Source organism: Tachysurus vachellii, chromosome 9 (genome assembly GCF_030014155.1).
Source record: "Tachysurus vachellii isolate PV-2020 chromosome 9, HZAU_Pvac_v1, whole genome shotgun sequence".
NCBI classification, from domain to species: Eukaryota; Metazoa; Chordata; class Actinopteri; order Siluriformes; family Bagridae; genus Tachysurus; species Tachysurus vachellii.
This window is the reverse complement of record NC_083468.1, coordinates 25,613,980-25,631,663: the sequence shown is the minus strand read 5'-3', so window position 1 is coordinate 25,631,663 and position 17,684 is coordinate 25,613,980. Positions and strand designations below refer to the sequence as shown.

Below are 17,684 nucleotides of genomic sequence, written 5' to 3'. Positions count from 1 at the left end.
TTTACTGCACGAGTCACATGACACTATGAGATGAGAAGAACAGCTCACATGCCCCATGCTGCCAGTCTCTGTGGATGGTGTTAAGTGAAGCTGGTAGTGGAGCTCATGAGCACACAGACTTTAGTGTATTAAGCCTGTGTGTGTTCTGGCCATACTTAATGGCACACATTAACAAAATGAGTTATGTCATTTGTAAAGAAATCTGCGAGCTGTTTGTGACTGGGAAAGTGGACTCTGTAGATCTGGCAGCTTTGATGAGTCTCAGGCTTTAGTTCAGTTCAGGCTTTAATACACTCACACTGGATTTGGTTACAGAGGGTGAAGTGCCTCTTACAAAAACGTGGGCAGACAATCGCTCAGCAAATGTTATTTCATGAAGTACCATAGAAATGCAGCATGGACTCACACTTGATTAGTATATGCGTTAGAAATGATTTACAGTTTTGATAAAGTATAGTGGTATATCTCGGCTCTGCTAGCAATCATGGAAATGTAAGTGTATAAAATGGCACATCCACCTGAATGTTACCTCTTAATGGGTTTGAATGTCCTAATCTAATCTCTCTCTCTCTCTCAGTTCAGTTCAAATGAACATCATTGGTAATTTGACAAAACAAAAAAGTAGAGTCTGTGGGCTATGAGTGGTGTGTGTGTGTGTGTGTGTCTTCTTGTTTCAGTTAGGGTTGTAGCCTTTGCTGCTAGAAAAATGCAGTTTCTTTTTTGTATGAAGAATGAGTGTGTTAAGTCGGGACAAATAATTTCAAATTTAGAATAGAATTGTTTTCTGTACTCTCTCTCTCTCTCTCTCTCTCTCTCTCTCTCTCAGTCTCTCAGCATGACAGCATGTAAATTCTGACCTTTACTTGTCACTGTTGATACTTCAAAGGTGGTGTGTGTGTGTGTATATGCGTATCCGTGTACTGTACATTGTCATTTTATTACGTATATATGTATGTATGTGTGTGTGTGTGTGTGCTCAGGGGTGGAAGGAGGAGGAAGACAATAAAGCTAAGCCGAGATCTGTCTGATTTGGTCGTTTTTACCAATTCTGTGGTTTCTCAGGAGTGTCTGGATGAGGGTGAGATCACACACACCCACACACACACACACACACACACACAAACTGTAAGAAAAAAAAATATATATATATATATATATATATATACATACATACAATTGTTATTATTTATTTTTATTTATTTATTTTAGGAGTAACACCTACAGTTGTTCGTAGCTTTATTGTTAACCCTTTGTTATCTTTTTAAAGGTCCTGTTTGTAACGTGCTGTCATTCAGCGAGACTCGAGCTCAACAGCCGGTGCACCACCGGGCCGAACGCTTCCTGAGCTTTAACCAGCGGCAGCTCTCACGGATTTACCCCTCTGCCTACCGCATCGACTCCAGCAACTTTAACCCTCAGACTTACTGGAACGTGGGATGCCAACTGGGTGAGGACCAGAAAAAAAATCTTTATATGTTTATAAATTTATTTACATCTAAAATACATATTAGGTGAGAAATAAAGCCAAACTTGATAACGATCCAAGAATTGAAAAATGTAAGAATTGATTTTGTTGGAATTATTTAGATATAGTCGCAATAAAAAGACAGAAGTCTTTATTACTCTAATTAGACTCACAAAGCACCTGCCTTTGACCTACCAGTCATCATCATCTTGCAATATATTCAGTGAAAATATTTTCATGTTTGATATTTATTGGTAAATGTAGAACATTCTAGTCTGCAGGACTTTGTCCAGGCTTTAACACAAACCTCTCAGGCTTCCAGCCTCAGCTGTGTGTGAGCTTCTCTGAATGATGTGCTGAACGGTTTATGAAGCCATGTAATTGTTCTCTAAACTGCATATTGTGCTTAGTCACCATGCTGTAATGCCTCCACAGATGCACATGATTAGCCCTGTCTGTCTCTGTGCACCAAGAATGACCTTCTTATCTATCATCTGTCTCGACTTTTAATAATATAACAACACGTGCTTTCTTTTTGTATTTGGGGAAATAAACACCTCCTCAAACACACGTTTTGGATTATCGTTATCAGAATTGTTTTCTTCCAGCTCTTTCAGGGGTGGCCATGTCAGAAGTTCATAACTGAGGCAAATGAGGTAAAGTGGGGATGTGGTAGCTCAGTGGTTAAGGTGTTGGACTACTGATCAGAACGTCATGAGTTCAAATCCCAGGGCCACCAATCTGTCACTCCTGGGCCCCTGAGCAAGGCCCTTAACCCTCAATTTCTCAGCTGTGTAAATGAGATAAATGTAAGTTGCACTGGATCAGAGTTTCTGCCAAATGCCATAATTGTAATGTAATGTAAATATAAAAACTCAAGTGTGCCACCTAGAGTCCTAACTGGTAGCTCATGGGTAAAAAAAAATAGAAAAACCTTTTGTTTTTAAAATTCCATGAGGAGAATTATTTTCTTTTATGTCTGTAGATTTGTAAAGATGATTTTACTGGATTTTAGCAGCTTATCTTTATTTCTATTAATGATCTATTACCACATAAAATAAATAAATAAATAAATAAATTAAAAGGAATAGCTCATACATGAAATCTGCTTGTTCCAGGAGCTACCGATTTGTTCACCCCACTATACATACATAAACAATAAGACATGACAAATACTCTTAACTCATGTCTGTAGTCCACATACTGAACATCAGTCTGGAAATCGAGGATTTCCTGCAAACCAGAACCGGATTAATGTGAGAGCTTAGAACAGCAGAGTTATAGAGAGAGTTGCGGCAGGAGGTCGCGAGCGAGACAGAACAGGTATAAAAGAGCCAGGAATCAAAAGAGAAGATGTGTAGACAGACAGACAGAGGATGTAGACAGACAGACAGACAGACAGTCAGGAGTGTCTGAGTAATAAACCTTCTCCGTCTTCTCTTTTGGGTTTGTGTAAATTTTACATTCGAACCAATCAGAACAGGAAATGAAACCGTGCAGCATTTTGTTCTTGCAGGCGATTTAACGTCATTCAGGTAAATGAATAACCTGAAGGAAGGAAGAAATGAAGGAAGGATATAAAAATAAAAGTCAGTGTTGTTTTCTTTCACCAAGTGGCTCTGAACTATCAGACCGAAGGCCGAATGATGCAGCTGAACCGGGCGAAGTTCATGGTCAACGGAGGAAGTGGCTACGTCTTGAAACCCCCACCCATGTGCAATGGTATGTAAAGGTCTCTGTAGTTAAAGGTAAACATGCTAACATGATCTCCTCTAGATGGTGACTGTGGTGAGGAAAAACTCCCAAAGGTGGAAGAGGAAGAAACCTTGAGAGGAACCAGACTCAAAAGTGAACCTCATCCTCATTTGGATGACACTGGAGGGTGTGATTATAAACAGCAGAGAATGTTATTATGAATAATGTCCTTTATACTGTACAGTCAGATCCAATCAGTTGGATTTGTCAGTTGTAACCAGAAGCTCCCATTTGCTCCGCAACTTATAAATCAGCTCATCATCTGAGTTCATAATAGATTCAACACCAACTCGCTGTGCTGAAGCCTTTAAATCATCAGTGATGGAGATCCAGTATCCAGTAACCAGATAGAGTATGTAGAATGTTCTTTTGTCCATTGATTAAGAGGTTGTTCTCATCAATGTCCTCATGGGGTTGGCAAATTCTTGTCGAAGAATCGAAGATATCCTTCACTGAAACATTCCAGTGTTTAACCTACTCATATTCATTAGATATTTTCCTATAACAGAACATTTGAAATTCTTTAATCCTCTTATACCACAGCAGTTTTTTAATGTTTATCAATTTTACTTTTAATTTATTTCCATTTATAATTGCATTTAATGTGAAACTTTAGAAGTTATTTTCTATTATCTCTCTCATTATAGTGGCTATAAACTATTGCTTAATCACCGGCCTCTATTTTTTATCTCTATGGATTTAGTGAAGTAAATAAAACTAGAACGTACATTTCCTGAAGAAAATGTGAATGGTGCTTGCACGTGGCAAGTTCCCCTCATCGTGCTGAGTGTTTTGATATGTCACATGTCCATTCATTCATTCATTCATCTTCTACCGCTTATCCGAACTACCTCGGGTCACGGGGAGCCTGTGCCTATCTCAGGCGTCATCGGGCATCAAGGCAGGATACACCCTGGACGGAGTGCCAACCCATCGCAGGGCACACACACACTCTCATTCACTCACGCAATCACACACTAGGGACAATTTTCCAGAGATGCCAATCAACCTACCATGCATGTCTTTGGACCGGGGGAGGAAACCGGAGTACCCGTCACATGTCCATGTTGTGCTAAATGTTGATTTTCACGTGACGTCACGTGACGTGACCAGAATACACGTGAGGCAGTTCCCCTCATTGTGCTGAGTGTTTTGATATGTCACCTGTCCATGTTGTGCAAATTTTTTATTTTCACGTGAAATCACGTGACGTCACGTGACTTCATCAAATTACACGTGAGGAAGTTCCCCTCAGTGTTCTGAGTGTTTTGATTTGTCACATGTCCATGTTGTAAAAAGTTTTTTGATTTTGCATATTTTGTGGGCGGGGCTGCGCACAACCGGAACGCCAGTCGGTACACCAATTTAAAAATGGAGCTGGCCGAGTTTGGTGTGGATAGTTTGAAAGCTTGCCTAGTTATAAACCTCCAAAGTTTATAATGGGAGTCTATGGGAAAAAAGGCCACTTTGAGACCCGGTACCGGAAGTATCGGTACTCGGATCGCTTAGAAAAGTAATAGCACACCTTTCCTCAATGAGCCGGTCGATTTGACACCTCATTCATGGGTCTAGGACAAAAGCTGCGGGACAAGTTACGTGCCGAAGTTTTGTCCGGAAGAGTATGCAGGATAGTAAGAATGTTGCTTTGCAAGCACCATTAAATACAATTTTTGATATGTGTTAGGTCCATATGTGTTTGTGTTGTGTCGTGAATGTGAAAACGAACTGTTACCTCCCCGGTCAGTTCTAGCCACTTAAAAGAAATAAGGGGAGAAATCAGGTCAGTTGGAAAAGCTGCTCAGTGTGACGTCGTAATGATTGAGCTCATTACTATTCATGAGCTCTCCCACTTGAGACCGCGCCCCCAGAATTCGTGTAGCTCAGTGAGTTTCCTATACAGCAAGGATGGCTGAACGTCAACGGGCTTGTGAAGAAGCCATTCTGCCGCAATTCAAGGTGATTGTAAACAAATTTCCTCTAGCCTAGGCTACTTATTGCGCTGGGTGAATGAATAGTCATGCTCTCATATCCTAGCGGTTAGCCAATCGGAGCCAAGCAGCATAGCCCATTTGAATATTCATGAGAAGTGGCGCAAATCGAGCTGAGTCTTCCTGCAGGCTTTCTATACCACACTAGAATGGCTTGAAACAAGGTAACCAAGGCATTATTTCCACAAAAAAAGTTACAGAGTCCATGGTAAACTTCAGACATTACCACAAAAGTAATGAAATACGTGTGGCAGGGCACCTTTAATACAACCCTTGGAACTGAAAGTACTGTCAGAACTGCAAAAAAGCAAGCTTCAGATATACATGTCCTGTCTGACTATGCTTTGGGTAATTGTATAGCTATAAATATTGTTGACATTTTAAAATTTCTCTTTGTGTGTTCCAGGTTCCTTTAATCCGTACAGCGATGACCCTCTTCCAGCATACCCTAAAAAACAGCTGATACTGAAAATCATCAGCGGCCAGCAGCTCCCTAAACCACCTGACTCCATGCTGGGGGATCGAGGAGAGGTCAGCTGACAAAAATCACATTTCCCAGAAATCACAGTAGGACAAAGGCAATGTCCAGAAATGAATGTGACTTAACTGTGTTTTTTCTGTTTTCCTGCTAGATTATTGACCCCTTTGTGGAGGTGGAGATTATTGGTCTTCCAGTGGACTGCTGTAAAGAACAGACCCGGGTTGTTGATGATAATGGTAATATATATATATATATATATATATATCGTCGCTGTCGGGCGGAATCCTCGTATCTCCAAAACTGTTATTTTTCAGGAAATTAAAAAAACGCCGTACCTTATCTGCAGTGCACAGGGTTTAGTCCGTGTTGTAGTGGATTGTCTTGCGCTAAATTCCTGTCCTCAGACGAGCACCAGAACTAGTGGGGGTCAAGAATTTTTTTTCTTTGAGCCCAGTGTTTTGAAGACATTTACCTCAGAAGATGTGGTGATTCGTTGCGACTCTTCTTGAGGAGAAATATGCCGCGAAGCTCTCCCGCGGAGTGAGGAAGAGGTGGACAGTTGAAGTGTCCAATGGAGTTATGAGATTTGTGCTCAAGCTATTTTCAAGACTTTAGATTGGTTAATAACTTGTAAAAATAACAGACCCACGTGGGGACTGACCAATAGCATCGATATGTGAAAAAATATGAAATTGACCAAATTTAGACATATGAGGTTTCCGCCCGACAGCGACGATATATGGCAGCATGTAGTCACACTGAGGGAAAAACAAAATAGCGATAGATTTATTTAAACTGGTGAATTTATAAATAATAAATAAATAATTAATTCGTTAGAGACTGCTAAAACCGGCTAGAGTTTGTTTTATTACACAATCTATTTTTTTTTTTTAATGATTAATATGATCAAAAATCTGTACTTTCAATGATTATTCCAATCATCTTTTAAGTCATTTATCCATTATTTTTATTTTTTTGAGAAAACTATTATAGTATATTATATTATAGAAAACTAATATAGAATAGGATTTACAGGAAAAATCAGTGTATGAGCTTAAAAAAAAACAAATAAATCATTTAGCAACAGTTTCCCATTTCTACATATTGGTCTTAGAACAGACAAATATAAAAATTGTGATTATTATTTTATTACCTGTAATTATTATCCCATTTTGCAGCATGTCTCAATCAATATGTTCAGTCAATGCCAACAAACTGTGTTTAATTCTAAAACCTATTTTAAGTTATACATCATATAGAGTCTATTTTATTACACCTAGGGATAAATATTAGGGATAAATATTAATTTAATTTTAATGTTTTTATATTTCTGTAAAGCTGCTTTGAGATAATATCCATTGTAATATCTAACAAATAAACTGAATTGAATTTTTTATACTCTGTTTATACATGTATTTATATATTCTATAAAATATAATAAATATTATATTTATATTATAATATAATATATGTGAGACAACATTTATAATATTATATTATAATTTTTTTCTATATTAAATTGCAGCTACAAAGGATTATGAATGATAATGGACTTAGTGATAATTGACTTTAATTATTTCATTGTTATTTATTTGGATGTGTGTTTGTGTTTATTCAGTAATTCACACTGTATATTTGTATATTCTCTTAATGCAGGTTTTAACCCGGTGTGGGAGGAAACCCTATCGTTCACGCTGCACATGCCTGAGATTGCATTAGTACGTTTTCTAGTATGGGATCATGATCCTATTGGGCGAGACTTTGTGGGCCAGAGGACAGTCGACTTCACCAGCCTCATGCCAGGTGAGAGAAGAGAACATCTCAAGCAGCTTTTTGCACCAACATTATACAGGCTCTTGTTGGTTGGCAGGTCAAGATGAGATAAAAGTCAGATTAGCATGCCATCGTTCCCTTTGCCCGATTGAAACGGATCCCTTTGGGTAAGAGACAACAGGACAGACAGTGTACGGATGTGCACTTGTGCAAGACAGGCTAAAATGTTGTGTTAAATGGACGCTGTATTTCAAGGAGGAGCGTGAGAGAGCAGAAACAGAACATCTGGTACTGGCAGATCATAATGTGTTCCTGTAAAACACTTCATTTCAAGCACTTAGGTTGTGAAATGTAGACTTTATTATTCCGTAATGGCCACCTGCTAAATTATTATTAACTTAAATTAAAGTACTATCCTTTCAATATCGAGTACTTCTGTAATAAAAATCTAGTACTTTGGTGATCCATGTTATTATCTGTCACCAGACATTATGACTAAGCAGCTTTACACAATCACTCACTCTCACTCTCTCACTCATTTTCTACCACTTATCCGAACTACCTCGGGTCACGGGGAGCCTGTGCCTACCTCAGGCGTCATCGGGCATCAAGGCAGGATACACCCTGGACGGAGTGCCAACCCATCACAGGGCACACACACACTCGCATTCACTCACGCAATCATTTACACAATTATGGATGTAGATTTCTGGATGTAGTAGCTTAGTGGATTGTGAGTTTAAATCCCAGGTCCACCAAGCTGCCACTGTTGGGCCCTTAAGCAAGGACCTTAACCATCAGTTGTATAAAATGAGATAAAAATATAAGTCTCTCTCAGTAATGGCATCTGCCAAATGCCATAACATTAAATGTAGATCTACTAGATATGTATATCGTCGCTGTCGGGCGGAAACCTCATATGTCTAAATTTGGTCAATTTCATATTTTTTCACATATCGATGCTATTGGTCAGTCCCCACGTGGGTCTGTTTACAAGTTATTAACCAATCTAAAGTCTTGAAAATAGCTTGAGCGCAAATCTCATAACTCCATTGGACACTTCAACTGTCCACCTCTTCCGCCCTCCACGGGAGAGCTTCACGGCATATTTCTCCTCAAGAAGAGTCGCAACGAATCAACACGTCTTCTGAGGTAAATGTCTTCAAAACACAGAAAAAAATATCTTGACCCCCGCTAGTTCTGGTGCTCGTCTGAGGACAGGAATTTAGCGCAAGACAATCCACTGCAACGCGGACTAAACCCTGTGCACTGCAGATAAGGTACGGCGTTTTTTTAATTTCCTGAAAAATAACGGTTTTGGAGATACGAGGATTCCGTCTGACAGCGACGATATTTATAATTAGATATAAGTAAGAAAGAGGTGAGAGTGATAAGACAGTGAAGACTACAGGATGACAAAACTTTGAGAGAAACCAGCCTCAGAAAGAAACACATCCTCTTCTGGGTAACCCGGATTATCCAGATTATCCCCCGAAGCAAAAACTCTTTACAGGAAGTCGAAATTCCGCACTAGAAATCTCAATCTCTTGCTCTTTCTACCCTGTTGCAGGTTATCGACACGTCTACCTGGAGGGCATGATGGAGGCATCCATCTTTGTCCATATCTCAGTGCATGATATCTACGGCAAGGTGAGCTCATGACCGCTAACACTCTCTAGTCTATCATTCTCTGATATGAACTGAATATCATTCATAGCATTCTTTACCTTTATCACCGCATGTCTAAGAAAGTCTGCTTGGGGTCCTGTTGCTGACAGGAGGTTTTAGTTGTTGCCAGAAATATCTGAACTGTTCCGGTTTAATTAAATACAACATGTGACAAGAGCACAACTTAGGTAGAGAGTCTGTCATACAAGCTGTCATTTCTTTAATAATTCAATTATTACAAGTAATGCTAAGATGATTTAAAGGAGTATATAAATAAATTGAGAATTGTTCATGTTTACAAAACCTGTTCATAAATAATATCCTATGTCATAAATCATATCTTACTAGCATTAGACAATAGCACTCTCAAATCCTTTAATCTATTTAGTTGGATAGTTTTCCTGAGTGGGGCACGGTGGCTTAGTGGTTAGCACGTTCGCCTCACACTTCCAGGGTTGGGGGTTCGATTCCCGCCTTGTGTGTGTGGAGTTTGCATGTTCTCCCCGTGCCTCGGGGGTTTCCTCCGGGTACTCCGGTTTCCTCCCCCGGTCCAAAGACATGCATGGTAGGTTGATTGGAATCTCTGGAAAATTGTCCGTAGTGTGTGAATGAGAGTGTGTGTGTGTGTGCCCTGCGATGGGTTGGCACTCCGTCCAGGGTGTATCCTGCCTCGATGCCCGGTGACGCCTGAGATAGGCACAGGCTCCCCGTGACCCGAGGTAGTTCGGATAAGCGGTAGAAGATGAATGAGTGAGTGAGAGAGTTTTTCTGCTCATAATCTAAGATTGATGATAAATTGTCTCAAAATTTTATTTAACAAAAGGATTTCTAATCGTTAATGTGGCAAAACTCTCTGTAAGGAGATGATTATTAAGTGTTTATGGAAGGAGTCTCTATAGTCATTTTTTTTTTTACCATGAAAATCTTTAGAGGAGATTATGCTTTACAGTACAGACAAATGTTTGACTTCTAGACTAAAACTTAGTAAGTAGCTGTCAAGGGAATGTTAAGTGGGAGTGTAAACTCACTTCTCAGACATTCCACAATCATTTAAAACAGATAAAATAAATATTAAACAGATAAAACTTATGGTGTGTTGTTCTCTAATGAGTATTTTAATTATCAAATCATTTTAAAGTTGTTAATTACTTCAGTATAAAAGGAATATAATGCTTTGCATTGTGCTGTAGAAAAATAATCATACAAAATAAATGTTTTTAATGTTTACTGTTAATATATTAAGGAAGGTTGGGTTGTGTTTGTGCCATCTATTACCTTTCTTCTTTCCAGTGGAGTCCCTTAATCCTCAATCCCAGCTATACCATATTGCACTTTCTAGGAGCTAATAAGGTACTGTTAGTGTACTGAGTGTGCTGCATGTCACTGCATGATACTACACACTTCACTGTTCCGTGTTTGAGCTCTGCCTCCACGTCTTTATTCTCTCTGTCTCTCTGTTAAAATGTCAGAGTGGCTTGTTTGTGAGTGTATTATGGCGCCATCTGTGGGTCATAGAGTGTAATTAAAAAAAGATGAATTCTGTTTGGTGTCTCACAGCTTTGTGAAGCTTTTGAATTGTATTTTCCAAACCTGTGTGATGTTAAGTTACTGTGTGTTAGCTAAGGCATTGCATACGGCATATTATCCACCTTATGTTTAATTTATACAAATAATCGTGATTTTGCAGAGTCGTCAGTTACGGGGTTTCCGCGGTTTCTTCAGCAAGGGCTCCAAGTCCTCTGTGGACACACAAATCGGTGTTCTACCACGTAAACGCTCTTTGAGTAACCACCTGTTGCGCAGGACGGCTAGTGCTCCTGCCAAAGGACGCAAGAAGACAAAAATGGTACTGTCTGAAATCTCACTGGACAAGGAAGAAAGCTGCAATGGGGATAGCAAGCAACAAGTTGTGGAGAAAGTGGGTCCCAGGATGAACCTCCAGCACCGGCCAGTCTCCATGCCTCTGGAGAGGCTCCTACAGGGCCGGCTTACTGTATCCTCTTCTGAGCAAGAGGGAGCCAGCACTATAACTGGTGAGCTTAACATCCAGTGTCTAGCTTTATTAATCAATTTATTATTATTAAACTCTTGCACATAAGTACTTTTAGTTTTGTGGAACTTTTCTATGAATATTTCACCCCAGTAGGCTTGGTAAGAAGGGAAATGCTTATGAAACACTACGAATTACAAAAGCCCTGAGTGTCTAGTTTCATATTAACCACCATTATGGATTGAACATAAAACAAGATAAAGAGGCATTAATTGCTAAAATAACTATTACTTATACTGTAGATAGTTATGTCCAGACACTGGAAGACCTGAAAACCAGAAACAGAAACAGGTTTAAGATTTATTACAACGAATGAAGCTGGGATCATGTTGCACTTCAAAAAATACGAACAATTTTTGTCAAATGTGATGATCGTTTATTTATCTGACTTTTCTTCCACATCCTTTAATTTTTTTAGCCACTTGTATTTCTTTGTGCTAACACATGTTTTGAAGACAGGCGTACTTTTCCTTCTCGATACTTTAACTTGATTTTTTCTTGTTCTGTCTTTACTATTGTTCCTCTTTATAGTAGAAAACTGACTAGGAAACCTAGCAGGTAATCCACAAACCTTACTCTGGTTGCCTCATCTAAAACATCTTTTTGCTTATTTTGCATAAGATCATATTGTCTGTGTTGGTTATTTTGCAAACATGAGGAAAATAAGCAGAAAGCTGGATGTTGTCTACATAATCTTGTTCCTCTCACGGTCCTATGTGGTGGCACATTCCATTTGTCTTTGTGAACAGAGTCGACTGTATTAAGTTTGGTGTTTTTGAAGTTTTGCAAAATTCTGTGACAGACACTTGACACTTTTTTCTTCTTCTACAGACATGTTTTTGGAGAAGCCGAGGTCTGCTTCTGTGGATCTCCTCATTGAAACCTCTGTCCCTGATGTCCTTGACAGCAATCTCCACCATACCCAACAGATCCAGCAGAGGACTACTGAGTGTACGGGAACCGATGGAACGTCTTACTTCGTTATAGGAAGATGTGGTGAATCTAGTACTGATGTCCTTGCAGAACCCCTTGTGCATAGTTTGACCCTGCAAACCAAAGCTCCTTCTCAAAGGCCTACACAAGGTCAATCGAGATTCTTGGATCAAATTGACCATCATGTGAGCTTGCAGACTGAGGTCCACCAAAGGGAAGCTCCTACAAGTAACAAAACATCCAAAGCAGCTTTATTTGATATACCTTCCTCTTTTGACATGACTCCTTTTCCACCCACACTACATCAGTCTAGCCAGCAGGAACTGAAGTCACTTCAGGACAGTGCCCTCTCTCACCTCATTGATACTGTATCCCTAGGCAATGAGTATGATTCATATGGGTCCATATCAGCTCTTATTGGTCAGTTTGAAATGACCGCTGAACAGAGCTTAAGTCTGTCTTCAGGGTCCAAACCCAATCAGTTATCTGTTCCACAAATGAGCAACCCTTTATTCAGCACCCCAGAAAAAATGATCCAAGACTCATCGCAAATTGCCAAACAGCCCGTTGAAAAACACCTTCCTTGTAGTCCTGAGACTACTGAATCAACTGTCTTCACCATTCTAGATGAGCAAGTGCTTTCTCATGTCTCTGTTTATGACATTCCTGATCAGACTATCTGCAACAACCTAGAGAACTTGGACTGTATGTTTTCAAGTGGCAGCAAGTGTCCCCCTTTTAGCATGATAACTTTTGATAGAGCAGTAAAAGAAAACAGTAGATGGGAACCTAAAGGTAAAAAAAGCTCCAATTCCCATTGCCATACCCCTGAGTTTACACGGAATTGGGAATATGAATGTTACAAAGACACCTCCATAAACAGCACAGCCTCGGAGCGTTTCCTTATCTGTCATGACTCTGTTAGCAGCAGCTTGATGGAAGTGGAGGTCAATGTGGATGGAGAACCCTTGGATGGTACCTTGACTCTGGCATCATCACATCATGAGTCAGAACAGAATTCTCTTTACTTACCACCCTCAATGAGCAGACATTCATATAAACTCACAGAATCTTCACTGATTCATACTTCATCCCCACACATACCTTTTGTTTCCAGAACTCATCAGCATGAATACCAAATCGACCCACGTCAGACAGAGCGGTGTAACAGAAGTAATGATATTTTATCAGGACATTTTAAGCCTGGTAGATACAATGGTGTCAATTATAGTAACAGGAATGTTGAGACTAGGGACAAGAATGGTATGATCTGCAAGACACAGCAATTACAGAATGGGTTTCCTTCCTCAAAATATCTTTTAAGGTCTCAAGACATCAACTTTAAACCACAGAATGGCTGCTATATGTCTGGGTCTGATTGTGATATGACCTATACATCTGTGGAATACAAAGATACTGTTGTTCCACCTAAGCAATATTCCTTGCAACAAAACCAGGCTTTGAAACAAACTGAATCTGAGATATACAAAGGGATCTACCTGGTTGGATCTCCAGTCCAAACAGATCCAAGTACTTGTAAGTCTAAGAGCTTGGGTGACTTAACATCTGAAGATATCTCATGCAACTTCCAGAGCAAGTACAAGGTCATCAGCCGCAGCTTCATCACTCCAGCCATGCGAGACCTAAAGCGGATGCGTGGCCGGGCCAGTCAGCCACAGGCTTCAGACCCTCTGAAAGAACAGCTTCGTAAACTAGTGACTTTAGATGAGGTAGGCCCTCACACCATACCCTCTCAATTACAACCGAACCCAAAGTTTCTCTCAGTGTTCCCACCAGTGCCACATAATTCTGTAGTTTCCACAGAGGACTCAAATGACCCTCCACCTGTTCTGTCTCGAAAACTTTCCTCACGTAGTCAAAGTCGGGTACGCCACATAGCCAGTCGTGCCCGGGAGAGGCAGCAGGAAGCTCTCAAATTACGACCTGCAGGGGTTTCTTCTGATGTTGTTCTCCGCAATAAAACAGTCTCCGCTCAAAATCCCTACAGCAATCGGCATTCCACTGGCTCCTACATTGCTGGATACTTGGAGCAGGCAGGGCTGGAGGACCGTGGCCTGCCTGAGGGATCATGCAGGAAGCTTTGTTATAGCTACCATGATCAGAGTTATGCTGATGACTCTGTGATCCCTCATAATTCCTGTCCTCCCTCTGAGCCTGAGGTCTTCTTCCTTCTAAGGATTTGAAATTATCTTCCTAATTTGCCTGTAAACAAACTCGCTGCCATTTTGCATTCCCTGTCAATTTTTAATATTTCTCAGATTATGATTAAGGCTGTACTTGTGCGTTTAAGCATACACACTTCCAACACCAATGAACAATAGTTTACTCTAATAGTGCACAAGTACAGCTTTTAAAAAAATATCTAAATCAAAGCTTCCAGTATTGTGTAAATATTACCATAGAACCTGAACACGCAAGTTCCTGTCTTAGACGCACTAGAAAAAATTACCCCAAGTCAAGCTTTTAAATGTTGTTGTTTGCAGTTTGTATTGTAGAAATAACAAGTTTAATGATGGTTGTTTTTTGAAAACATTTCTCTTTTGTTTGTCCCTTTTTAAATGGTTCTTAACTGACTAGAGGGGCTTCCATTCTGTCCAGTTTTCTTGTATCTGTTTTTGTTATTTGTCTCTGGTGTTTGCATATCCATTGACATATTAGTCAAATGTGCCCCAATTTAAGGCCCTATGGGTTTTAAATTCGATAACAATATGTGTTGTTCCAGCATGTGAACTGTGGACATATTCAGCATGACTATGCACAGATAATAGATAGATGTGTCTGTGCCCTGTTTACGTAAAACATTTACTACATTCCATGAACGGAGAGCAACACAAGAAGAAGTAAAAAACTTGCCAGCTGGTTTCTTACACTTTCTTTTAGGCATGAGTTCATTTATTATAAGCATTACCTTCAGTTTCAATGAAAAAACCCTGTGAGGTTAAAGTTTTTATTTTTGTAATTGTTTTGATACAGATAGCAAAAAAAATGACACTCGATGGTCGGATTATCGTCTTTCTTTTAGAAAGGAAGCATTTCACAGTACTAGCACAACTAGCCTGAGGCAGCTTCAGGTCTGGGTTATTAACTGAACCAGTTGTGTTTTTGAGTTTTTCTGTTTAAAGGGCATTCAATTTTTCTTTTGTTTGTTTTTTGTTCATAAAATGCTCTTACCAATGCAATAAAGTACTCTTTGTGATTAAATGAAGTTTAAGTTCAATTGTATTTGGTTGTTGCCTTTAACAATATCACATAAACATCATCACAAAGCTGCGTTAAAGAGCGTAGGTTTAGATCCATATAGAACATAGAACAAGTCATTGGTGACATTTACAAGCAAAAAAATTAGATGACATGAAGAAACCTTGAAGGGAACCAGAGACAAAGGGGATTTCATCCTTTAATGAATAATAATAAGAATAATAATGATAATTATTCATAATTACACAATACAGGTGTAAGGACAAACAGTATAAGCAGGATGTGATGTCATGTGAGTTTTGGGGTGTTTTTATGATCACAGTAGTTGTTCAACCTAAAGCATCCAGTTCAGATTATCCACTGAAGTAAGGATTAGACTGTTCACCTAAACTGATGTGTAACAAATAAAAGCGCTAGGCCATACTCTAAAATGTGAAGCAAGAATCAGACCAGACCATTGGCAAAAAAAAAGAAGATGCATAGACTTAATTAATAAACATGAGGCAATCTTGGAACCATCAGAGACAAAACATTGGAGTGAGACTTGGATTGCAAAGTAGTACATCGTCGCTGTCGGGCGGAAACCTTGTATGTCCAAATTTGGTCAATTTCATATTTTTTCACATATCGATGCTATTGGTCAGTCCCCACGTGGGTCTGTTATTTTTACAAGTTATTTGTAAGGACTCTGCCCGGACTCTGGCCACGTGCATCTGTTTATGTTTCTCGTCACGTGTCTGCCCCGCCTTCGTCTGCTCCTCCCTGTCATCACACCTGATCCTTATTGTGTCATTGTCTTCTTGTATTTAACTGTGCCGCGTTGCTTCGTGCAGCGCGGCATTTACTGTGATTTGTCCTGTCTAGTCTGCGTCCTGTTTCATGTTTTCAGTTATTAAACCCTATTTTGATTTATGCTATCCTGCATTTGGGTCCGCTCTGTTTCCCGTCGTTACAGAAGATGCCGCCACATGAGGACCCAGCGGGATAGCAGCTACTTGGACCGGCTGACTGGGAGTACTCTTTTCGTGTTTGTGTTTTTTTTTTTTCCCCCTCTGGACTTGGCGTGTTTGGCGACGTGGGTCCGCATTTTTCCGGTGAGGGGCGCCGCCTCGCTTTTGGTTTTTTCGCGGGGGGCGCCGCCTCACTTCCTGGTTGCGGGCCATGTCGCCAGCCCAAGGTTTGTTCTGTTTTTTCAGTGTCCTGTGACATCGCCCCGCACTTTTTGGTGGGGGGCGTCGCTTCACTTTTGGTTTCCGTGGAGGACGTCGCCCCACTTCCTGTCCGCGGGGGTGTCGCAGGCCTGTGTTTTTTCCTGTTTTTGGACTTCCCTGTTTTGTGGAGGATTTATTTTTTTTCCCTCCCGCCCTCCCTTTCCTGGACTTTGGGGGTGGATCTGGCCGGGGTGCGTCTGGGGTCGTGCTCGGCCCTTCAGCTCGGCTGTGGACGTCGCTCGGCCCTTCAGCTCGGCTGTGGACGTCGCTCGGCCCTTCAGCTCGGCTCTGGACGTCGCTCGGCCCTTCAGCTCGGCTGTGGACGTCGCTCGGCCCTTCAGCTCGGCTGTGGACGTAGCTTGGCCCTCTCTGGCTGCGCCGCCGTGTGCCTTGCTCCCCCCACCTGCCTCGCCGTGTGCCTTGCTCCCCCCACCTGCCTCGCCGTGTGCCTTGCTCCCCCCACCTGCCTCGCCGTGTGCCTTGCTCCCCACACCTGCCTCGCCGTGTGCCTTTCTCCCCCCACCTGCCTCGCCGTGTGCCTTGCTCCCCCATCCCGGGCCCGTCGGGACTGCCTGGACGGATTGGCGCGTCGGGAGCCGCGCCTTGGGGGGGGGCTCTGTAAGGACTCTGCCCGGACTCTGGCCACGTGCATCTGTTTATGTTTCTCGTCACGTGTCTGCCCCTCCTTCGTCTGCTCCTCCCTGTCATCACACCTGATCCTTATTGTGTCATTGTCTTCTTGTATTTAACTGTGCCGCGTTGCTTCGTGCAGCGCGGCATTTACTGTGATTTGTCCTGTCTAGTCTGCGTCCTGTTTCATGTTTTCAGTTATTAAACCCTATTTTGATTTATGCTATCCTGCGTTTGGGTCCGCTCTGTTTCCCGTCGTTACATTATTAACCAATCTAAAGTCTTGAAAATAGCTTGAGCGCAAATCTCATAACTCCATTGGACACTTCAACTGTCCACCTCTTCCTCACTCCGCGGGAGAGCTTCACGGCATGTTTCTCCTCAAGAAGAGTCGCAACGAATCAACACTTCTTCTGAGGTAAATGTCTTCAAAACACTGGGCTCAAAGAAAAAAAAATCTTGACCCCCGCTAGTTCTGGTGCTCGTCTGAGGACAGGAATTTAGCGCAAGA

General features: G+C 41.0%; 1 protein-coding gene across 1 annotated transcript in view; it reads left to right on the top strand.

Moving 5' to 3' along the window:
- Positions 1 to 15,329, top strand: part of plch1 (phospholipase C, eta 1) — a 58,377-nt gene extending 43,048 nt beyond the window's left edge. Inside the window, exons 14-23 of the mRNA XM_060878365.1 lie at positions 981 to 1,078; positions 1,268 to 1,447; positions 3,080 to 3,187; positions 5,615 to 5,739; positions 5,841 to 5,925; positions 7,346 to 7,492; positions 9,033 to 9,112; positions 10,421 to 10,480; positions 10,818 to 11,163; positions 12,012 to 15,329. Of these exons, the coding sequence (XP_060734348.1) occupies positions 981 to 1,078; positions 1,268 to 1,447; positions 3,080 to 3,187; positions 5,615 to 5,739; positions 5,841 to 5,925; positions 7,346 to 7,492; positions 9,033 to 9,112; positions 10,421 to 10,480; positions 10,818 to 11,163; positions 12,012 to 14,317 (3,535 nt within the window). The 3' untranslated portion in view covers positions 14,318 to 15,329. The remainder of the gene's footprint in view (positions 1 to 980; positions 1,079 to 1,267; positions 1,448 to 3,079; positions 3,188 to 5,614; positions 5,740 to 5,840; positions 5,926 to 7,345; positions 7,493 to 9,032; positions 9,113 to 10,420; positions 10,481 to 10,817; positions 11,164 to 12,011) is intronic.
- Positions 15,330 to 17,684: the final 2,355 nt, after the last annotated feature.